This window comes from Python bivittatus, unplaced genomic scaffold, assembly GCF_059951505.1.
Source record: "Python bivittatus isolate LINGU-HERP-01145 unplaced genomic scaffold, Pbiv_v1 ctg000580_np1212, whole genome shotgun sequence".
NCBI lineage: Eukaryota > Metazoa > Chordata > Lepidosauria > Squamata > Pythonidae > Python > Python bivittatus.
In genome coordinates, this window is record NW_028277087.1 from 23,905,321 (window position 1) to 23,929,811 (window position 24,491).

The 24,491-nt window shown below is 39.2% G+C and overlaps 2 protein-coding genes across 4 annotated transcripts in view; both read right to left on the reverse strand.

The window, feature by feature from the left end:
- Positions 1-4,201: 4,201 nt before the first annotated feature.
- Positions 4,202-23,144, reverse strand: LOC103060940 (inverted formin 2). Of its 3 annotated transcripts, none has more exons than XM_007423950.3 (16): positions 22,802-23,143; positions 21,422-21,567; positions 20,604-20,665; positions 19,679-19,781; positions 19,260-19,345; positions 17,782-17,882; positions 15,337-15,407; positions 15,082-15,189; positions 13,882-13,952; positions 13,398-13,518; positions 13,122-13,286; positions 11,761-11,863; positions 10,263-10,415; positions 7,793-8,578; positions 7,140-7,214; positions 4,202-5,330 (listed from the first exon to the last, which is right to left on the reverse strand). In XM_007423950.3, the coding sequence occupies exons 1-15, from the start codon at positions 23,025-23,027 to the stop codon at positions 7,141-7,143; spliced, it is 2,376 nt and encodes a 791-aa protein (XP_007424012.3). In that variant the 5' UTR covers positions 23,028-23,143; the 3' UTR covers positions 4,202-5,330; position 7,140. The 3 variants fall into 3 exon arrangements, with proteins under 3 accessions (XP_007424012.3, XP_088005901.1, XP_007424013.3); XM_088149775.1 differs by having other exon boundaries at positions 7,140-7,217; positions 22,802-23,142; XM_007423951.3 differs by lacking the exon at positions 7,140-7,214 and having other exon boundaries at positions 22,802-23,144.
- A 62-nt stretch (positions 23,145-23,206) lies between these two features.
- The window catches only part of LOC148214694 (inverted formin-2-like), a 43,023-nt gene continuing 41,738 nt past the window's right edge, over positions 23,207-24,491 (reverse strand). Inside the window, exon 8 of the mRNA XM_088149776.1 lies at positions 23,207-23,779. Within this exon, the coding sequence (XP_088005902.1) occupies positions 23,235-23,779 (545 nt within the window). The 3' untranslated portion in view covers positions 23,207-23,234. The remainder of the gene's footprint in view (positions 23,780-24,491) is intronic.

Genomic DNA, 24,491 nt, shown 5'->3' on the forward strand with positions numbered 1-24,491 from the left:
AACAGCTAGACAACCACGACTGGGTAGCAAAGCGTTAACATTTTCTATATCTCTAGATGCTCTGGTGGTTATTTGGATCTTGCAGTCCAAGTCTGGTAGCCCCAAGAACCTCTCCTCATATGACCCTAAAGGTGGCACAGTCATGCCCCAGCTATTGTTTTGCTTTGTGCTATTCCCCATAACGTTGCTTTCACCTACTGCTCAAGCCCCACCAGAGAAAGCCTTAACTGCTGACTCATACAGTGTGGTTTCTGAGGACATAATACAGCAGCTTAAAAAAACAACAGCACTATGTCTGAATCCTATTCTATTTTTTTCAGGTGTTTAGAAACTAACACCCGTTTGGGTTGCTGTGCTTTCCTGCTTGCTTTTCTTGTACTGATTTCAAGACTCATCCACAAAACCTGATCTGACACACCTTTAGAAATAAGTCCCAGGGAAATGCGAGCCAGATTGCCGCCATCATTCTGTATTTGGTTTATGAGCCTTGTTGCAGAGTGGCTTGTACAAACCTCCCAAGTAGAGCTGGGTGTGTCTTCCAGAGCGCCTTTGAAAGTGACTAATTTTTAACGTGGCAGAAGAGGAAAATGACTGAGCACATGAGGAGTAATAATATAATTTAAGTAATTGAATATAAATTAAATCATGTTTAGTTTTTGGCTAACCTCACCCACTTTTTGGAGGGTGGGCCCTGATATGTCCCTCAAAGTCCACATGTAGTTTTCAGATCAAAAAAGGCTATACACCAAAATTAAAGGCTTGGAAGGAAGTGCAGAACTGTGAAAAAGCTCACTTGGTAAGCTGAATATCTTCACTATTCTTCCCCTGGGGACTGTGATGACATGGGCACTGTTAGCCAGAGATGCCATGGTCTCATAGATCCTTTTGTTAATCTATTTGTTACAGTAGGTTATTCTGATCATTTCCATCCAGCCATTCATGTAGAAAAAGACACGTTAGGCAGGACAAAAAGATGGTGTCTCTGGAAGTGCTATGCAGTCTCAATTTGCTACTGAGACATTTGGGAGAATCTTCTTTTGGGTCAGTGTCCTAACACAGGCATTGTTGGTCGATGTCACATTCCAGACTTTTACAACCTGGCATTTTCCGTATGTATTGAATTACAACAGCCATTATCTTCAACCAGCGTTGTCATATATCAATATGTTTGTGTATATCTGGCACTACAGGGGATCTTTGGACTGGAGGGTTTTAAGAAATGGGACAGCCACCTCTTGACCATGGTTGGTTTCCCTGCACATTGCAGAGGATTATGCTAGATTGTCCTTATGGTCCCTTCCGACTCCACCATTCTGTGATTCTATAGGATTGTATAACTTTCCACTGAAGGTTGAAGAGGCTGTGCCCCAGAAAAAACTTTAAAAGATGAACAGCACTGAAGGAAGCATCTTCCCTATTGTACTAGCGGCTACACCAGTGTTTCTCAACCTTGACAGCTTTAAGGTGTGAGGACTTCAACTTCTAGAACTTCCCTTGCTGGCTGGGGGATTCTGGGAGTTGAAGTCCACACATCTTAAAGTTCCCAAGGTTGAGAAACACTGGTCTATACATACCCATTGCCAATTTATGACATAATACGTATGGGTGGATCCTCTCTATCTTTGGAATTTCACCTCCCATGACCTAAAAGGCCCCTAGCTCTGGGGTTTTCATCTTGATGAAATGAAACTGGCTGCAGTGCTGCACCTTGTGACAGGTAGCTTGATTCCAAACACAAGGCTACAGATTAAACCAAGGAGCCAGATGATAAAATACAGCAGCCTTGTCCAAAGTGGAGACCTTCAGATGTGCTGGGACTCCAAACGATCTCATTCCAAGCCAATGTTTTCTGGGAATTTTGGTGGCTGAAATTTAAACACATGAGGGGTGTCTTACAGTAAGTTATGTTCTTTATTCTTCCCTTTGTGTTAGTGCTTTGACAGAGTCAGCTGAGATGTCACATTCCCATGACGCATTTCACAAAAGAACATCCAGATCATTTCAATTCCATGCTCTATTGAGAAGCCAAGCTGTCTGTCACGGAGAGTCTGTTTTGACAGAGGTAGAGGTAGTCCTTGGGTTGTAATAGCTCCTTTGATTTGGCTTCCAGTAAGAAGGCAGCAATGGTAAAACATGTACATATTACTGCAAAGACAACTACCTGGGCATGCCCATGAGGTCAACAGGATTCAGGTGCCATTTGAAAGGGAGTTTACCTTTGTAGAAGAGACAATTGCAGTGATAACCATTAGAAGCAAATTATGTCTGGACTATTTCAGTTCGTGTTGCAGATTCATGTGCATTGGGTTGAGTAATCGTGCTGCTGGGGAAGCTAAGTTAGAAATGTTATAATAAAAAGGGATACAGCCCAAACATGGCTTCATACATTCTCACAGCTTCTTTCACCAAAGTTTCTTGTAGAAAATACTGTGGTTTAGCTCACATGGTATGCTAAGTCATAAACCATGATTTACAGAACAAAATGGTTAGGTTCCATCATCAACCTAAGCAAAAACCACACAAGCTATATTATGATTCAGTGGAATAGCACCTGATGTACCCTATATGGGGTCCTTTGAACATCATAATTCAATAAAAATAAATGTTAAACAAATTAAAATGGCTCAAAGCTCTCACTAGCATCACATCTGAGTATATTCCAGTGTTTCTTCATGAAATCTTGCACAAAGTGTTCTTATGGGAGACTGAGTAAGATTTAGGGGAGAAATTCCTAACTCTTGGAAGACTTTGGTGAATTTTAATAAAAATACATGGGACAGGGGTGTACATTACTTTAAAAGACTCCTGGTCCGTGGGTTAGTACAATGAATATCCAGAAAGAGCAGTTTTCAGGCAAGTGTACAGACTCCAAGGACACAATCTGAGTATTTGTGAGCTAGGAAATCCCAACAGGTTTTTGCACATTTTAGCACTTATAACATGGCATTCTTGGATGTTCTTTAAATAAAAAAGCAATGTTGTAAACTTGTTAAAGGAAAGCAAGTTTATTGTGCTAAGTGCATGTGACCTAGGCAAATACGCACATACACACACAAACGTAAACACAAGCTTGGAGATGTTATGTCGTAGAACCATCAGTAGTCTCATTCATAATCTCATCGGGAGATTTCATTTTAGCAAAATGACATCTGCCTACTCCTATTGACGTGGGTTGGTGGGGAAAACAATTCCATTAAAAAATGGAAAATCTGACAGCTACAACAGCATGCAGAGCTAAGAAGACTCAACTATAAGAGCCCATCCTCCTTTATTTATCATTTTATGACATTTTGGAACTCTCTGTTCTATGTTCAGTGAAAGTAGGACACACTCCACTCCCATAGGTTTGTCCCTGCATTTTCAATTATTCCTCTGATTACCAAACACATGTGTCTAATCTATGAGGTCCAGCTTGGGTGTTCTCCTATTTCTTTCAAATTGTTCCTGTTTCTTCATGCTTGCCTTGACATGCAGGGCCCAGCCATGGAGGCTTCTTGGTGTCCTGCTTATGTAATTTCATGTGACAGGAAGAACATGGTATCCAGTGTTTAGAAAATTGCTCCCACAATCATTTCCAAGAATTGCAGCAATCTCCCTCAACCTGATGCACTCTAGATGTATTGGACTATTACAGGTGTTATAGTGCAATACATCTAGAGCACTGTTTCTCCATCTTAGCAACTTTAAGATGTGCGGACTTCAACTCCCAGAATTCCCCAGCCACACATCTTAAAAATGCCAAGATTGAGAAGCACTGATCTAGAGGATACCTGGCTGGGTTACATTCTTGAGTTCTGTTCAAACCCTGTGATAAGTAAAATGTGGGCAAAGTTGACTTCTTTCAAAAATGTATGCTTGCTTTCTCAAACCTGGCATTTTCTGCACTTGTTGGGAATTCATAATTTCCCATTATTTCCAGCCAGCATGGCCAAAACCTCTGATGTGGAGACCCTGAGAAGGCATGCTTCCTGGGTATTTGGGGGATTGCCCCAACAGATCTGGAGACGAAATCAAAGTTAAGCTTTGCAAAGCCCACTATAAGACAACATTTTATTTCAGCAGGATATCTCCCAGTCAACATCCTCTTTCCAAATAATAATTGCTAAATGCAGGTTGTAAAGTAATTTCTACACCTTCAGTATCATATAAGTGAATATACAAAAAGCGACAGCTATTTACAAATATGCAATTCTCTCAGTAGTATTTATAAACTACGAAAAAACGACTTCAATTTTTATGATAAAAAGGAAGCACGTTCCCAATATTAATGCTAAAATATTTCCATCAATGCTATAGGCAACAAAAAGGAAAAGGAAAAGAAAAGAAAACAAAACCCTAACCCCAAACACATTTACTACCACCACCACAAAAAAAGTGTAAATTGATTGCATTAATAATATTACTACTTTGGGAGGAATTGTTCTTGCAAAGAAATGCTGCAGTGTGTATAGTGAGAAAGAGGCTGGGATAAATGTTTATAGAGTGTAGACCAGCGTTTCTCAACCTTGGCAACTTTAAGATGTGTGGACTTCAACTCCCAGGATTCCCCAGCCAGCCTTGCTGGCTGGGGAATCCTGGGAGTTGAAGTCCACACATCTTAAAGTTGCCAAGGTTGAGAAACGCTGGTGTAGATCACTTCATGTGTGTTCATACTAATAATTGCATACCTTCGTTAAGAAAGACAAATCTCACTTTTGTCTAATCCTTCGAGTGACAAGTCTTCTTAATTCTCTTGTGTAAAAATAGGAATATGATATGTATCTGATTTTATGTGAGGAAGCTGAGTGAAAAATATTCTCAGATATTTTCCCCCACCTTTTCACAATCATCTGCAATACAGTTTGTTTGCTTGAACCTGGTGTAATGTATAGCATGAAAACCTTAAGGGTGCTGATAACTCAAATGCAGATCTTTACAAAATCAGGCCCTGGTGGACCATACTCCTGAGCCGCTACATTATCTAAACATGAGATTGGTGCCATAAAACTTTCAATGTTTTCTGTGTTAAATCAAAAGATGACTCTGTTGGCTTCAACTTGTTCCTGCTCCTTCTTAGGTCACATTTCCTTTACATTATACAGAAGAATTTTGTCCAATGGGAGTTGACTCCATGGTTCCAAAATAGCAGAAAATTGTTTTGCGATTAGAATTTTGTATAAGGCACAGGCTGAGTGCTTCTAAGTTTGGATATATCATATATTTGAGTATTAATTACTCGCTATCGAATATCTCCAGACAAAATTTAGGCTCCACCCTATTATCATGGCTTCTTCCAGTAGCTGACACCGCTGAATAGCATGTTTTTTACTTTTTCTGTCTTGCTGTGCCACCTGCAAAGAAGAGGAGAAGTCCATTTTTAGTGCTACTTTGGGAATACATCATTTATTCAGCCATTTTGCATTATCTACAGATTCCACTGAAACTACAGTTTGCTTAGCTTTAATACTATGACAGGATTGTGTGTCTCTGAGCTCATCAGCTAAGAATAACAATGGCCCCAAAATGTCCAAACTGAAAGTAATAATAAAATGTGAGGAGATTTAATTTTGATTTCTGATCCAAAATGAATATGCTCGAAAAGTTTAGGAGGTTTCCATCCCGTCATCCTGAGCATATCCTAATGGGCTGTGGCACAAACTCCCTTGCATGTCCAGCAACACAAGTTCATATCAGTCTTGCTATTTACGTTTAGTATTTTAAAATCACTTTCATACCATTTTTATTTAGGTTTCTTAATCCTTATTCACCTAGATGAAATGTGATCAACTCCTTTGGCCTGAGCGTGGTCCAGAAGAGGTGCCTATTGGTGCCCAGGCACTAGGGTCACCACGTTAAGGATGGGCATGGAGACACTAGAAGTTGCACACTCTATAGACAGCCCTTTGAGTATGGCTAACTGTGTGCACACAGAAAACTGGCCATAGAAAATACAACTGCTAGAGCATCCAGAATCTCCACATGTATTTGGTGCTTCCAGTTGGAGATCTTCCATAAGGTTAAAGAGGTAGAGATGCTCCCTACTACACTGCATAGTTCTAAATACCTTAATTAGAATATATTTCTTGAAGAGAGGGAATCAGTGGAAGGGGAAATATCTGAATAGGGTTGTTGTTGAGTGAGGAGAAAGGGGACCTGGTCCCTGGCTGAAAATAATGGACAGTTGTTGGAATCATCACTGAAAAATGCTCCACATAATTTTCATTTCTGATAACACTGTTAAAAAAAAAAGATGGTTTGGTAAAACAAGCATGTTGCTCACATAGTAAAGCATTTGGAAATCACATGTCATTTGATTGGTTTATGTTATGGCTGCTTGCAATCAGAAGACAAAGGAGAAAGTAACAACACAGTTGCAGGAATGGTCAACTTCTGGTCTGAAAGCAGATGGAAATTGAATCATAGGAAGAATTTGAGAATTCTTGGAGTACTAAGAACATGGTCCAGATCCAGTAAAAGATCTTGTAGTTGTTAGGATGTAACATGCAAGGCTGACTCTTCCTTACCACCATGGAGAGGGAGACTTGCAAAATCCCGAAGCCATTTCCTGGGACCATTGGATTAATATTTTACAGCACTGCAGAATCAGTAAACATTCTACAATATCAAATTAGTATTCAACAGTGTTCAAAAAATACAATGAGACAGGAGGATTGTGTTAGAACAGGAATCTTTTTTCAAAGCTCTGTTAGCTGAACACTTAATGGAAGCCCTTGGCTAGCCTTATTCTGATGCTGTAGTGAAGATGACCATACCTGAAACTGCATTTTTATAGAATTTAAGAGAATGGAAAATGGGGATCAGACAAAAAGAAAAACGTTTGCTATTATCCCAACATGTCTAACAACATTAAACAATTTAACAAGAGACAATGTTTTCCTCCAGGTAAATGATGATTAGCTGACACAAAAGACCCAAAGCCTGGAGTCTTGCCAGTGATTCCAGTAGCTACAGAAATTGAGCTCAGATAGCAAATCACCCAAAACAAAAAGCAATTTATTAAAAAAGAAATAACATAGTGCATGTAATTAGCTACAAGAAGCATAGCTTTACGTGGCAATGATCAACAGCTTCATTAGGTGTGTAAGGTCCCAACGCAATGGTTAGTTCACATACAGCAGCATCCCTGACGGTTTACATACCTCACTGTATCTCACAACCTCTTTTTGTTTTTTTATCTCCAGTATCAACCACCGCTTTTAAATCAGTGTCAACCACTGCTTTCAAATAAAAGAGAAGACACTAAATGTAGCCACAAGATATTAGCAAAATCCACTGCAACAACAGTCATGGGATTAAAGTCAGTGGGCGAGGAAACAAGGGTCCCTCTAGATCTATGACATTTTAGTTGGTTAAGTTAGAATCGATCAAACTTGCGCATGAATTAAAACAACAGCTTTGAAACGAAAAGCAAATTCCACATTTATCAAATGTATGTGTGTGCAGCAGGTGCTGTATCAGAAGAGGCATTCTATTTGGGATGCAAGGTAGCAGGGAATATTTTTGTAAAAATGATCCATGCCATCTACATTTTTATAAATACTTGCATTCACATAATGTTAAAGCTCCCCTACCCCAAATAATCAGTTGATCGCTTAATAAATCAAATGATCTATTTGTGAAACCAACTTTTCCAAATCTGGATCCTTCCAGATAATTTGGGTTATGTCTGCCTATTGGGCATGCTAGATCAATTTGATGGGAGTTGTAGTTGAAAATATCTGGAGGGATCCAGGTTAAGGAGGTCATCTTGATTTGGCCCTAATGTTCAACAGCTGCAATGAAAATGCCTTACTTGAATGGCTCTTGCTGTGCCTCTTTTTCTTCTTTCGCTTTGCTGAACTTCTTTGGCCATCTTTTTCAGCTTGGGCTTGTTCTGAAGGTACTGTTGCCGAATATGAAGAATCAGTCACTGGTTCTTCTGAGAAGGACTTCTCCTGAGAAGTGTCTAAGAAGGAGTCTGAGGATGGGTCTTCATTTTCTTTTGATGCTTCTGGCAGTGCCAAAGTTTCAAGGGCCACTTCTTGAGAGGCTGTGAACTGTTTGTTATTTCCAGGTATTTTCTCTCCTGTGTCATCTTTTCTGTTAATACTCTTTACCTGGTCATTTGAATTTAAACCGTTCCATGAGCTATCAGGTTCAGTTCTACCAGCTGGGTCCCCTGAGTCAACTGGGCCCGCTTTGATCTCCAGGCTGGCTGAATGCCCTGAGTCACCACTTGTAAACTTTACAAAAGAAGTGGACTGAGACAACACTAAATCATGGTCATTAGTATCTTGAAAGGAATGGGAGTCATGTCCTTCTGGCAAGTTTGTTCCATTTGGGGCTACTCCATTTCCCTCCAAAACAAAGGAATGTAAGGAGCCCTTCTTGGAATCAGGCTGGACTGGAGAGGAGGTACCATTTCCAAAGGAATCAGGTGGTTTCTGGGAAACCATTGAGTCAGCAGCCATCTCAGATTTCTCCTTTGTGGTAGCACCTTCTGAAGGTGTGGCATTTTCTACATGATCCTGGAAATTATTATGTGCCCTCGAAACATCTTCTTCTTGCTTTGGGTCTTTCACATCCTGAACACTTTGACCTGAAAATCAATGACATATATAAGAGTTAAACCCAACCCAAATAGTTGTAGTTTGGATTGTGAAAAGGTTGCCACTGAATCATCCCGTCTTCCCCATCAAAAACAAATTGAAATAGTAGGGAGAAAATAGTGATAATGTGGGAATTATTGCAATCACAGTGTGAGAGATTACTTTATTCTCTTCTGAGCTGAGAGTTTTCCTCTCGTCCTTTTTCTTAGCAGTAAGAAAAATAATAATGTTGACATAATGGGAACTCCCCCCCCCCGCCCCAGCTATTGCAGTGTGCAGCAGTGGAAAGAATTTACAGGAACTATAGCTGGGGAGGGAAAGGTAAAATTTCCCTCTGTTCCTCCTTTGGTCTTGTCATGTTAACCCCTCTGCCTCTGCAGCACATACTGTTAAAAAGACCCCCCCCACCCCACCCCCCAAAAAAGACAGTGTTGCATTTATCTTCATATGCCCTACACATGTAATTAATTGTCTTTACTTAGAGGCCTAAAACAAAAGGTGGTGTTTGGGGGCTGTATTACTTCAAAATGTAGATGGAGGCTGAGTTCATAGAATGTTCTTCCATAAACAAACACACAAGCATATTAGCGCATATAAAGCTATCATTTAAGGAGAAGTATTCAGTTCTGTCTTTTTTAACAAATGCCAGGTTTTGTTTTTTAACATATTATGCATGTACAGAGGAACCCTCCTGTCATTTGAGCTCCCACCTGTGATCTGTAAAAATACCTTAGTAAAGTTCAAATAATAAAAACTCAGTTCTGAACAGGATTCAACAGCTGGGCTTTAAGCTACTAAATACAATCCTTAAATCACTACAGGATATAGATGTCCTATGTTGGTTTTCTAACTCTGTTTCACAATTCAAGTTTTTCTGTCCCGGCTTCCATCATGTGTGTCTGTCCGTGCATGTGTATTCACATGAGCGGTGGTGGTGGAAAATTTAACAACTTCATGTTGTCACTCCATTGGGCATGGAGGACCACTTTGGGGAGGTCAAATTCAGGTTTACTACAGCCTATGATATGGGTCTGCCTCAGTAGGGCAGTACGTGACTGACCTCATCTGCGCTTGAATGGGAGACCACTAGGGAATTCCATGGCTGCAGACCAGATTGGGAACAAAAAACAAAAGAATCCTGAAAGAAGGCAGTGGTAAACCACTTTCATATTGTTGCCAAGAAAACGGTGCGGATGTATCCCTGAACTTGCCAGGAATCAAGCTTGACTTGGAGTCTTTTCTGCTCTTAATGATATGGTCCGCACTAGACCTGACCACATGAGGGCGCTTTCCAACAAATATGGCTTTCATTTTTACTTGGAAAAGGACCTAGTGCAATGAGCAAGTATCCCCAAACAACGTTCCAACATTAAAAAAAGAAAGAAAAGAACTTTGCTAGCTAGCGTTATACTGTTCCCAGTTCATACTATTCTCTTTTCCCATAAACATTTGCAATTTTAGCAATAAGGAGAAAAAAAATAATTTCTGGACACTGAGGTGATGTTGCTTCATGCTGTTCTCTTTGTGAATGTTTTTGAAAGGGGTTTGAGATAAATAACAAAAAGAAGACAATGAATACAGTTCTTCCTTGTTCTAGATGGAAACAAGCTGGCCCTTTGTGTGTTAAACAAGGGAAAAAGAAACTCACGAGCTTTTCTGGATTTCTGTTCTTACCAATCACTTTGCCTCTCTGAGGTGTGGTTTTCACGGGAGTGTCTGTGCCGTTTTTGTTCCTGTTTGTTTTCCGCAGCTGGAACCCTTTCCGTATATCAGCCAGCAAAGCATCGATAACACACACTTCCTCTTGCTTCACAGCTCCTTTCTTAACTAGAGTTGGAATTGGGAGAAAAAGTGAGTTGGGCAATCAGACTGAGAGTGTGGATGGACTGGAGGCCCTGCAGTTCTCTGAATTTTGTTCTGGATGCCATTGATCAGTAGTTGCACCTGCAAATCAACTCAGTAAAAGCTGTGGTTTGGGACCCGGGAAAAAGCAGCCCAAATGCGCTTCATCCTTGCAATTTCTGACACTGCACCACCAAGTAATTGTATTTATGCAAATAATCCCATCCAACCACAGTTCTGTTTCTTTCTGATTAGTGTTTCATTTTCTGGCTGTGTGGGGGAATTACAAAAACATTCCAGATGTCCATAAACTGAAAGTATTGATAAATGGGAGAGACGGAGCAGAACTGTGCACTTAGTTTGGTTCTAGCAGCTCTCGCTGAAACTTGAGCACAGCAAAACAGGCAACTATAGTTCATGTTACTTGGAGAGTGTTTACCCGGAATGCTTAACTTTATTTCCTTACTAACTGCATTATGCTTCAGTGCAGCAAATTATCATGTAAAGAGATTATTTTTTCCCTTGCACCAAGGCTATATACATTACTGTATTATATTATAGGTGCTAGATCGTACTTGCACAAGTTTCTTTGTGTGTATCTCTTTTGTGTGTGTGTGTGTGTCCATCCATCCATCCATCCATCCATCCATCCATCCATCCATCCATCCATCCATCCATCCATCCATCCATCTATCTATCTATCTATCTATCTATCTATCTATCTATCTATCTATCTATCTATCTATCTATCTATCTACCTACCTACCTACCTACCTACCTACCTACCTACCTACCTATCTATCTATCTATCTATCTATCTATCTATCTATCTATCTATCTATCTATCTATCTATCTATCTATCTATCTCACAGACACACATGTGTACACATACGTATTCTTATTCTTTTGTTAGAATTATAACTTGCCTGGTGTTCAAAGTGGTGTGCATAGCATTCCTTCCTCCGTTTTTTCTTCCCCTCCAGAAACCTATTGTGAAATTGGTCGGGCTGAGAGACTACACCTCACCTAAAACCTCAGGATGGGTTTGAATGTAGGTCTCCTTAATCCTAGTCCAACACTGTAACTACTACAGCATCCTGGCTCTCAGAAGTACCTTCCCCTAAACTCAGCGGGGCTTATTCCAGGCTAAATGGTATCTGGCCAAAGACGCACTGACAGCAGTACCTGAGATTAAATACTTCCTCACACAGATACTACAATTCCATACAGATTAATTAAGAAGTAAATTCTGTTGAATTCAATGGCCTTGCTGCCAGATATATGTAGGCTTATAGAACCCAAGTCAAGAAAAACCCTTAAATTACTCACTGATTTTTCCATTTTCCCCTTTTTGCCTCTTAGCTTCTTCTTCCTCCAACTGTTTCTTCCTTTTCTCAGCTCTGGCTGCTTGTTCCTTTCGGTCCTTGTTTTCCTGTGTATGGGAAACACAGACATGCAAAAGGCACATCTAATTTTTGCCTGATTTTCACCTGTCATATTACAATATTCCACATTGGGCCTACTTCTATTGCAAAGAATTTGCCTATAGTCTAAAGACATGTGCATCTTTTTAACTTTGCTGCAGGAAATTCCCTTTAGCTAGCATACTGAGTCACTGGTCCAGGTCAGACTGAGGTTTGTAGGTCCAGGAGTGCACTATGTATTAAGTGCTCCCTTCTTGGGTGCCCAGAGTTTCTAATTTGTTAAACCAGTTTCTTCCAATGCCTGAACAAGGAAACTGTGGCTAAAGTCCATCATACAATTCTGATTTACAAATCACAATTAGATCAACTTTATTTAAGACAAATTATATCCTACACATCTTTTGGAATCCCAAGATTCAGGGTGTCTAATTATGGAATCAGAACTAAGAAAAATCAGTCCATAAAACTAAAAGTAAGTAAAGAGGGAGAAGTAGCACAACATAAAATAATTTATGTTTTTTAATAGATGTGAGATACTAAATCCCATCAAGAGGGCAGAAAAAGGGGACAATAAGATGAGACCCAAATTATAGCTGAACTATCAAGATTCAGAAGCGCTTAAACACTTCCAAAATCTTGCAGGAAAATGCATGGGAAAAATACAGGCTCAGTAAGAAGGAATGTGTATACTTTGGTTAAGCAATCAATTCCCCAAGAATCATCCTGAAACTATAGTCCTGGTATTATTTTAATATCAATTTTCTGATTATGCATAGAAATGGATGTTCTGCTCAGTAAAAATAGAACTGCTCAAGACTAGGAATTCTTGCTCTCTATTTGTGTTATTTTTATGTCCACATATGCATTGTGTGTATGGAGGAAGAAAAATGGATCATGAGAAGAAAGGGAATGAGGAGAGAGGGGGACATAAATCTCCTCTTATACTGTCCCTAGTGGTGCCAACTCCAATGAGCCTGCTGTGGATTTTATGACTTTTTTTCCCTCAAAAAGTTTTTAAGAACGTTGAAGATGAGTGCTATATTTGCAACCTCCTGTGCTGTACAGAAGTGTTTTGAAATCAAATCGAAAATGCTGCACACTCACAGCCCTCTAGTTTTTGTGTGTGTGTGTGTGTGCGTGTGTGCGCACATACATGTAGTCTGAAATGATACCATCCATCTAAGGATTTCCCAAGACTTTTGCTGTGCATCAGAATGAGGTCTCACAACAATACTGATTGTATTTTCTAATGTCTCAAATACAAACCTTTAGTGCTTTGATGTAGAGATCCCGGAAAGTTTTCATGGTGTTAAATATATCCTCCAAAGACAATTTGTTTGGATCTTCGCAGAGGTAGTTGGCAAGCTCCATCCTCTTAGCTTCAATGAGTTCAAACTCAAGCTCCAACTTTTTGTTAGCACTTAAACTATCCTGGAAGAGATTGAAATTGAAATTCAAAAAGGATCAGCTAACTTCATGGAAACATTGGAGATGTCCTCCAAGGAGAGCATGAAGTGTAACTTCAGCTTGTCTTACACTAACCTGAATAGCTGTTCCATATTGGGTTTTCACTTCTTCAATTGAGGACGACAGCTTCCGTTCAAGTTCCACCAATTTCTTTATATTGGAGCTGGATTCAGAATGAATCACATCCAGATTGATTCTGAAAAGAAACAAGCCATATGTGTTGCTTCTGCATCTATTGATTCATAGGAACAAAGTGGGAATTCTGTGGACATGGTGGGACTATACGACCCTAATTGTACAGAAAACAACTTCAGAGGTTTTGGGTTATTCATATGGAGGCTCAAACAACAATTCTCTTGCCATGAAAAAGTTTTTGATGATGAATATTGAAAATCCTATTTTAAAGTATGATTAGTCAAATTATTTTTACTTGTTAAAGATGGCATGATTTATTGGCTAGGGTTTTCTTTTTTTTTTTGCAACAATAATTTAAGAAAGAAATATGCCCAGAAAAACACTGTATGCCAAATATATAAGCAAAAATACAGTGGATACCTACCCAGCTGCCTTTGAAACACATTCAAGATCTTTGGGGAGCTGAAGCAAATCAGTATGATTTTTTTCCACTTCCTAAACCAAAAAAAAAAAGGAGAGAAAATATTAAAATTCCAGTTATATACTTGCATGATTTATGACGGCTGCAGTTTTTCTGCATGTTAACCCATTACTCAGAGATAATAAACACTGGCTGCCTGCCACAGACTAGTTAAACAGAGATCTACCAAAGGGGTGATCTCTCTGCTCAAGTACACCTGAACATACATGGTGATTGTGGAAGCATATGAGTTTCTAGCATTGGATGAAACTGAATGAGGTAGAATCAGCCTTCAGTCCTCTGAATCCAAAACACCTTAACTATTAAGTGTAGATGGATCTGGATCAATGAGCGGGAATTAAAAACAAGTTTCAAAGGGTTGCTACAAAAACCTCCAAGCATCTTGTGTGAACAGTAAAATGGTGATCAGGGTAAAATATACTGCAACTCAACCAACTGGGACTCCATTTATCTGGACTGAAAGGATTGGGCCAGCCGCATATCGGGGCAGATTGTTCCAAAAAGCAAGGGCTACCACTACTTTTGATGAAATGGACTGTATTATGCCAAAATACATTTGTTAATCTTTATGAAAATTCAAGACTCAGTTTAAAAAGCTGCCACAAAGATCTACTAGGAAGGTAAAAGGAAAAGATCTCCCCCATCTCTAGGCTGGACAGGATTCTAAAACAGAGAACTGCCATAATTTGGGTCCTGCTTCTGTGCCTAATATTGTTCTGCAAGGATGTCTTATATTCCCTTGAAATAGCCTCAGCACTATAATTAATGGCAGAGAGTAAGATCAAAAAGTGCAAATAACAATCTGACAAAAAGTTTGACCGGCATTAATAAGAAAGCAAAATAAATCTATAAAGATAGATGAGCAAGAAAAACACTCTAGAAAAGTCATGAAGAAATATTTTGTGTAAGCAAAAACAAAGTTTGTGCGTATGTACTTGGCAAAGACCTATTTAATTAAATACCATCTCCCTCAAGTACTTTGTAATAAAATTATTAGGGAAACAAAAAACAAAATAAAAGAAGACACTACCTTAAACAGATGATTTCTGGCTAGTATACATTTTAGTTGGATCAGTTTCTATCTATTGCTAATTTATTTTACTATTACTGTTAAATTTCTCAATGAAAAACAGCAGAAAATACCTCTAAGATGTGGTGGAGCAGTGTAATACGAGTCTGGTTTGCTTTGGTTTCTGTTAACTTGAGCAATGTACCAATTTTAAAACCATCAGCATCTCCTGTGTGACTTCCCTTTCAAAGGAAAAAAAACACAAACAAATAATGCTGTATTTGCTTCTCTTATAATGCTGGTTTGAGCAATATTTGCAAAACAGGCAAGAGGAACGATACATTTTTACTCATCATTTTTTAAATGTGCATTTTTTCAAGATTGCTTACATAGTTCAGGAAGTTTCCAACATTGAGGATCAATTGACAGAAAATGGGCAACCGACGGCTTGCGCGGAGATCTAAAAGGAAAGAAAGCCTGTTAAATAGGTGAACATAGATGGCATGGTGAAAATGTCAATATTAATTAAATGAGTGTCTTCACTTTCTAAATAATGAGCAATAAATGTTGGAAGAATGTTGAAGAAAATAATGCTGCAGGTATAGATGGTGTAACTGGAGAAATGTTTAAATGCGGAAGTTGTTTTCTTATGGAATAGATGTATGATTTGTTTAGTGTGTTGTGTGAAGACTGTACCCATGTCTAATGATTAGAAGAACGTGGCTACTGTTCCTTTCTGCAAATGTAAAGGGAGCAAGTGTGAGTGCAAAAACTAGAGCGGGATTTGTTAGTTAAGTGTGTCCAAGAATTCTACTGAAAGGGTACAAAAGGTGATGATGAACAAAATCTGGGAAGTACAGTGCAGCCTTATGCTGGACAAGAGCATGCAGACCAGATTTTTGTTCTTTGGGAGATCACTGAAAAATTTATGAATGTGAGAAAGAATTTTTAATCTGTGTTTGTTGATTTAGAGAAAGTGTATAAGAAAATGAATAGGCTTGAAGTATGGTGTCTTTTGCATTAATATGGAATTGAAGGTTATTTGTGGAGTATCATAATACTGGTATGTAACCAAAATAAACATTGTGTGAGAACAAATGTTTTAGCAAATTGTGCACCAAGCAGAGGGTTGGACTAGATGTCATCTGAGATCCCTTCCAGCTTGATGATTCTATGGCTGCAAGTTATACATAAGTGGAAAAAAATTAGAGCAGGTGACTGAATATTTACTAAAGATGGGAAAATGGATGGAGAAATGTTATAATGTACAAATGCTGACACAAAGCTAGTTGATATGTTGTGGTCTGTTTTAAGGAATGAATGCTTATCAAAAGAATTCTTAAAAGGCTGTGTATGAAAAAAGACCACTTTGTTATATATTGTAGAAGTGAAAGTTCAATGTCAGGAGAAACAAAGATAAGCTGAATGCAATGAGAACGGGTTGTTTAAGAAATGTGCGTGCTGAAACAAGAAGAGATAGCATAAATGGGTGCTGAATAAGCACTGACTGCATGCAGTATAGAAGTGATTGATCAGTATAAAAAAATACATTGAGGTGGTTTGGTCATAAAGATAGAAGGACTGAAGATCAAATCATAACGAAACAACAATTTATTAAACTTGTATGCTGCCTGACACCCAACGACTCTGGACAGCTCACAACAATCAAACAAAGAAATGACAATAATAGCTGGCAAGTGTGACGGACCAGATGGAATGAAGTGAGGGGTCTCTCTCTCCCTTGCCAAAGGCCTGGGTGAAGAGCCAGGTCTCCACTGCTCTTCTAAAAAATGGCAGAGTGGGAGCCATCTGGATCTTGCAGGGAAGAGAATGCAAAGGAAGAGTAATGGGTTGAAAGGAAGAGGGATGATTGGATGAAACTGATAAGATCCTCAAATGGGGGAATGGTATATAGCTGTGACAGAATAAAGAATAAAAGGGTATGTAGAGATATGGTGTATGTTGTTGTCAGGCCCAGCCCAAGAACAACGGTGAAACAGTCCAGTTGAGTTAGGTTCTTTTATTTGCTTACATCTGATAGACAGAATCTTGCCAGACTAAATCTATACTACAGCAACAAGTGGCTCTACCCTGGGAGACTCTAGGGAGTGGCTATCCTGAACTTCTTTCCCTTCCCACGCTCCTCCTGCGGACTGTGTTGTCTTTTGTCTCCTTTCCCTTCCTGGAACGCGCCCCCTCCTTCCTGATAGCCTTGATCTCTCACATCACCCTCCTCTTCGTAGATACATGCCATCACAGTTGTTCATGTAAATTAGATTTAGCTGTTTCTCTTTCTGTTTCTTGTTTCATATCTTTAATTTCTTCATTTTACTATTTCTTATTCCTTCTCTGTGCTTTGCTTGCAGTTATTTACCCCAAAGAGGAATGGTATGATGGGCATGTATGTAAGTATGGAACGTGATAAAAGCTTGGGGATACTGAGTGAGGTTTTGCTCTCCACCTTGCACGTCTTTCATTGCTTCAAGGGTGAATGCCTGAGCAGGACTTCTGTTGCTATGCAGATGGGATTAGTACACTGCATACCAAACCAATAATGGCTTCATTCCATTCTCAAAGATCTGGCTAACTAATCTGGAGAGACTGAGAACATAAATATTATCTACATCTTGCAGGAGTGGACACTGATCTTCTGAGCAAACACAGATCTATGTATTCATGTAAGCACTGACCAAACCATTTAAGTTCTGGCCCTCTGCAAAGATACTAGAGTTTGATTTCTCAGCAAATTGTGATTTTAGATTGGAAAGGAACTGGCTGTTCTTTGGACTACTCAGAACACCCAAACTACACTTAGGCTTTAAACAATTACTAACCTTCACAAGCCCTCCTTATTGTTTCTGCTTTGGGCTGCAACATCTCCAGCAGAACAGCAGTCTCTTCACACAGCAGCATACATTCAATCCGCAATTGGTAGCTAGGATGGAGAAATCATACAAATACCACATTGCACGCTATGCACTCAACAGAACTAGAATGAACATTTTTCAAGCCAATCACTATTAAGGAGCAAAACAGCTGAATGTATCTTGTGAATTTAAATTTATTTAGGTAGCTTGGCTTCCCCACAGACATTCTGGGAAAGCTAGAATTATTAGACCCATTATTAGAACTTACGTCTATTAACAGTTATTAATCACGATATCCAGTTAGGATCATTAAGATCTATCTGCATCATTATCTTCTATGGCTTGGATATGTGAAGCCAGTCATGGGTCTACCTAGCCTACTGTCATTTACTTTTGACATGTTCTTAGGACAGGATGAATTCAATAAGGATCAAGAAACTAAGGGTTCTTGAGCTGTTATTAATGGATAGCCTATCTGTTAGAGTAAGTGGTAATCATTCAGCCTGGATACAGTGCTAGAGCCCAGAATCTGAAATTATCTCCCCCAAAAGTTTTACTTTGCTTCCACTCTCAGCTTTTCTCAATGGTAGATGAAAATTGTCTTATTTCCCATGAAATGTTATTGTACTTAGAAAAAGCTTGCATGAACTAGATTTGTTTTTTTCATCCCATTAAAGCATGTGCCCAGTCTAGAAAGGGAATCTCAAACACATCCAGAAATGGAAAGTGCACTTGGGTGATTGGGCAAAGTTTATCCTATTTTTGGGAAGGAGACTTGAAGTAGGAGTAGTTCACTTCAGTGATTGTGATACTATAGTTTTTTCTTTCCAGAGTGCAGCACACCTAGACTGTAGCGAATATGCCAATTTCTTAAACTGTTAACAAGAAAACGAAAAAAGAAAGGAAACAGTGTGTGATTCCACTATAGCAACTGTATTCTAATAACTCATTCTGGAGACTGAATGCCCCTTCCCTACAAAAGGTAGTGAAACAACTGGACCCATTTGAAAGAATCATGGTGTCCATTCCAGCTCAGTCATAGTATGAAGATGCGGCTGGCATTTATTTGTGTGAAAAATATTTTGTATTAACTTTACTCTAAACTGCCAACAGAACACATTAAAACACTATTTTTATTTTATCAAATTACCTTTTAATCCATTTTTACTCAGCCAAAAAAAATGGGTCCAATTCATTTGGATATTAAAGTACATTTCTTTATACTAGTACTTCTGAAAGTGCAGATAACAACTGCCATCTGAAGAAGCATATAACTTTTCTCTCACATATAATTGGAATGCCTCTTTTGTGGCTACTATGATAATGCTGGAATCATCTAAAACAAATGATAGTTCCTGCTTTAGAGCTGTTTTGCTAATGTCTACATTTAAATTAATTAAAATGTATATTTCTTTGGCAAATATTCTCATTAAAATTTCCCTTACCTAGGAACTCCAAGGAGTAGAAGATAGAACTGATCTGCATTGGCTAACTTTTCCTTTTCTTCTTTGAAAGATTTCAAGTTTTCTATCTAGCAAGAAAAGAGAAATGTCATGTTCCAGTAACAATGCTGTACACACACATACAAAGGCTTGTGGTTCTGAACATCATGATGGGTTATAAAGCTATCTTATTTTAATAAATTATTAATGATTAATTACATTTTTGTTTTGGTGTAATATTATACTCTGATTAATTTAAATCTGAAGGGTCAGCTTCTGAACTTCTTTTCACAGCCACACTGATGAAGAGGCCAGAAGATATCAATTAAAAAAAACACCTTGATAATAGATTATTCAGTCATGATGTATGAATGCAGCAAATGCAATACAAAAGAAAACTGAAATAACAAACTGTTATTTACTTCATGTTTTTCCGGTAGGAGTTTAAGTAGCTGTTTGAGAACTTCAACATCAAATTTTGTTCTGTCACCTTTCTGAATCATGCTAACCACCTCCTCATTTGTGCTGTGGATAAAGGAGATTGTTGATTAGATGCAATCATTGTTATGTAGTTATGGGGAGAGACAGAGGATTCTCTCAGCTTCTCATAATATTAGAGTGTTGAGCCCACCCAATGAAACTGATTGGCAAGCATGTTAAGTCAGAAAAGAAAAATATTTTTTCATTCTATGCCTGTAGTTGATGTTTTGAATTCATTACCACAAAATTCAGTATTGGTTGCCAGCTAACATAGGTTTAAAAAGGATTGGGTATATATAACAATGGCAAATTGATTAGCAGTAATTAGTCATGGCAACTGTATTCTAAGTTGCCTAACAATGAATACTGGAAGCTAGGGTAAATGATGAATGAAAACACAGTTCCTTGGGTTCAAGCAAAAAAGCTACCATGGACTAATTTAAGGCCATATCTATTATGTTATGATGACAGGTAGCATCTATCCAAGGTGGAACCAGTCCCAAGTACATGTTGCAAAAATATATCAGACTTGATTCAATGATACCTGCTGATAGCAGATCCCAGTAAATAGACAGAATTCTCCTCTTTACTTCAGTATAGAGAGAAGCTTCATTAAAGCAAGATGGCTCCTTGGGGAAGCTCCATGTGTATATATGTGTATATGCCAGATTCTGAATGTATGATAAGCTTTATATAAAAGCACAAATTCTAATCTGTTGTATATATCTATTCTCTTAAATTGTACTGAAACCACAAGAAGTACATACACAAAATAAGCACAGGATGGCAGCATTAACAATTAGAAATATTGTTTTCCAAAAATGTTTGATGTTAGTATTATTTTATCAACATAAAAATACCACTTACCACTTAAATTGCTTCAAAAATATGTTCAAATTAAGACTCTTTTTGGAATCTAGAAATGTGATCTGTTTTGGACAATTGAAACATTTTTGGTCAGTTTTAGAAATTCATTATAAAGTATAAATTATAAACCACCCACCTGTTATTTTCAGCCTTATTTTTATAGAAATTTGTAAAGTTACAAGACTTATGGCACCATAAATGGACTTTGCCAAATCTATAGAATGCTATCCTCAGTTGGTAGATGTGAGTAATGCCAATATTTTCTCTTCATTCTTTTTTTGTGGCATTAGTTTAGCATTAAGACTAGAGTCCACTGGAATTGAACAGCCAATAAATAATAATAATAATAATAATAATAATAATAATAATAATAATAATATGCTGAACTCTGTTAAGAATCCTGTTTTTGGAACATTAGTAATGGATAATATGTACTTGCCCTTAACAAGGAACTAATTAAAATTGTTGTATTGGGAATAATTCTTGAAAAAAAGAATTATTGTGATTCTTAAAGCAGCCACATCATTTTACAGGCTTGCATGGAAGCCTGAAAAATCTATACAGTATAAGCCTTAATCAAGAGCAGAGACATGAGATCTCACATAAGATCTGAAGCATTCCTTGCAAACCATTTTCAAAGCATGTAGAACTCTAACATGAACAAAGCATGTTTCTTCTAACCTCAAATGCTTCCTTGCTTGGTTGTGTAACAGGATGCTCTTTTGCAGCAAGCTACAGGCCTGGTTTATGGGAACTCTTGGATGGTTCAAGCAATCATCTATATGAATAGGGTGAGTTCAAGCAAACTATCAGCATACCTCTTTTGGTTCTGTCTTCACTGGTGCCACTTCCTTTGATTTGGGCTTGCTTTGTGGGAAGCAGAACAACTGTTCTATTCTAGTGTAATCTGGCTTGATGGACTCCTCGCTCTCTCTTGTTACTGATGCCCACATGGAGTGACTCTCTGAAAGACAAAAGGCAGGATGGTGGGTTACATCTCATACCTTCACTGTCCATATCTATGCCTTTGAAATGATAGCACCGATTCAACATTTGTAATGTGGGACAAATATATTGTCTTGAGTTCCTGGAGGAAAGGCAGGATAGAGATCTAAGAAAAGTTTTAAAATATATACAGTGGGGGAAAATGTATAGCAAAAAATGTACAGAAACTTCTCCCATAATGAAAATGGTTAACTATCTAGTTGCCATAGACCAGTGTTGTCCAAACTTGGCCACTTTAAGATGAGTGGACTTCAACTCCCAGAATTCCCCAGCCAGCCATGCTGGCTGGGGAATTTTGGGAGTTGAAGTCCACTCATCTTAAAGTGGCCAAGTTTGGACAACACTGCCATAGACTTTGGGTAGAAAAGGGGAAGAACACTTGCAGTAACCTTACTCTTGACCTTTCCCAGTCTGGTGCCTTTAACTCCAATATCCTTAGTTTATAGGATGTGTGCTAGGGTTACAGGAATAAAAATCCAATGCAATGATTGCCCATTCAGCTGAGTCCTGGCTCAGCCCTCCATGGTTTCTGGCTGAGTCCTACTCCCCAGTTTGGGGATGGCAGGAATTAAAATGTAACTTCCCTGGATATGTGAGCAACTTTGAGATTATGTAATTGTTGAGGAAGTCCATTCAGTGCTGATACACTCATGCAGATGTTTAATCTGTATAGTCTTGATAGTACACTGAAGGATAATACCTTTCCAAAACAGCAAAAATTCTTCCCTGCCTTTTTATGTGCAGATGATACCTAAAGGGGGAAATTTTTAAAAATGGCAATGTTTCAGCTTGAAGAGAACAATACATCAAACACTGATAAGTTTATGCCATGGACAGAACTGATACATTTTCTCTCTTTCAAAAATAATGTTAAATATGCCAGCTATAATATACATAAAAACTTTCAGATTCTGCTTTCATCTCGTTCAGAAAAGTATGCACGAGAGGGAACATGAACGTAAAACCTTGGCCCACATTACTGGTACCGCTATGAAAAATCCCCTTGTCCTGCTCCCATTACTTCAGACGAAGCACACACAGAACAGGATGGACAAGGGGAATCTCAGCACAGGCTCAACCACAGGGGAAAATAATCTGCTGGAACAAACCAAGACCCTTCTTTGGCTTTCTTTAAAGTGTCACTTGAATGGTCTAAGGATCCAGCACTTGAAGAAGACTTCAGAACTACTCACCTCTCACCACATTGGAGGGGAGCTTCTGCCAGTTCAGCTTCTTCATCCTCAGTGTTGGCATCTTCACTCTTTTAGGGGAAGGTATAGCATAGCTAAGGGGGTTAACCCATGCCGGCACAATTTCCTCTGCATTGCCTTCTAGAGGTGGAGGAGGTGGGATGCCTGGCAGTGGTGGAGGAGGGGGTAGCCCTTCCATCCCAGGCAGTGGGGGAGGAGGAGGTGGCATACCCTGGAGTGGTGGTGGTGGTAGTACTCCTGCAGCACCAAGAAGAGGGGGAGGGGAGGGATCCCTACCATGCCAGGCAGTGGGGGAGGGGAGGGATCCCTGTCATGCCAGGCAGAGGGGGAGGGGAGGGATCCCTGTCATGCCAGGAAGAGGGGGAGGGGAGGGATCCCTGTCATGCCAGGAAGAGGGGAGGGGGAGGGATTCCTGTCATGCCAGGAAGAGGGGGAGGGGAGGGATCCCTGTCATGCCAGGAAGAGGGGGAGGGGGAGGGATCCCTGTCATGCCAGGAAGAGGGGGAGGGGGAGGGATCCCTGTCATACCAGGCAGAGAAGGAGGGGGAGGAACTGCTGCCACACGAGACCACGTGCACATTTGTATCAGAGGTGGAGGAGATGGCTGTTGTGGCAACATGTCTGATGTTCTAGGGAGGGGAGGGGAAGGGGGAGGGGGAGGCACTGGAGCAGGAGTAGCTGAAGCTGCATTCAGTTCTGGCAAAGCTGAGCAGAGCGGAAAGAGGGAGGATGCAGACTTCTTAGGCACGCTGAATGGCTCTGCATTAAGTGGGGTGTTGGAAGAGCAGGTTCTTGAGGAAGAGCTCTGGGTGGTGTCTGGGCATTGCCCCAAATCTTCATTGGTCTGAGTGCTTTCGTTCACCTTGTTGGCTGCTCTTGTGGAATATGAATTTCTTTTCTTAGGGTGTTTCTTGATGGATAACAATCTCTCCATGACTTCTTCCACGCTGTTATCTTGTACTGCAAAACATTAGACAGAATAGAGCAAGGCAAACTAAAATCCAATTCAAATTCTCTTTTCATGTAAACGCTATAACGAAGGCTTGCAAGATGATACCTTTTGCAAGGGTTGGCTAAGGCAAATTTTTTTAATAGTAATTTTTATTAAGATTACAACTACAACAATAAAAGCTAATACAAACTAAAAGAAAAAGAAAAGAAAAAAAAGAAAAAATAGAAGGTGCAGAAAAGAAAGAGAAAAAGAGAAAGAGAAAAGAAAGAAAAACCTATTATTTGAACAATGGACCCAGAAGTTAAGTAGTGTAAAACTTGTCGATCCAAAGGTTCCTAATAGCTGAAAAGCAGTTTAAAAAAGCTATTTAAACCATACAAGTAAGCAAATTAGTTTGGTTCAAACTCCACTGTGTGCCAGACCTAACAAGGTGGATCTTACAGCCCTCCTCCCAAAACTAGGCAACCATGGAGCCAAGCAGACCTCTTCTGAGAGAGAATCTCAACTGGGGAGCAATGCAGAAAAAAACTGCACCGTGTCTCCACCAATCTTTTATCTCTTGGTGGTGGGACATATGGCTGGACTTCTGAAGAACACTGATCACAGGCAAATGTGGAGATATCTTGGCCTGAAACTGCTCCAGCTGTTATAGGTAAGTTTCAGCAAGCTGAGCTGCACCTGGAAATAGCTTGGAAGCCAATGCAATTAATGTAAGAATGG

Bases quoted from the DNA above. Each gene is read 5' to 3' on its own strand.
- LOC103060940 (XM_088149775.1), bottom strand. From the start codon at position 23,027: ATGCCACCTCCTCCTCCCCCACTGCCTGGGATGGAAGGGCTACCCCCT. The intron at 15,408-17,781 runs GTTAGTAATTGT...CTTTCCTTTTAG, and splicing joins AATAAGGAGGGCTTGTGAAG to ATCTCCGCGCAAGCCGTCGG. The intron at 13,519-13,881 runs GTAGGTATCCAC...GTTTCTTTTCAG, and splicing joins TGTGTTTCAAAGGCAGCTGG to AATCAATCTGGATGTGATTC.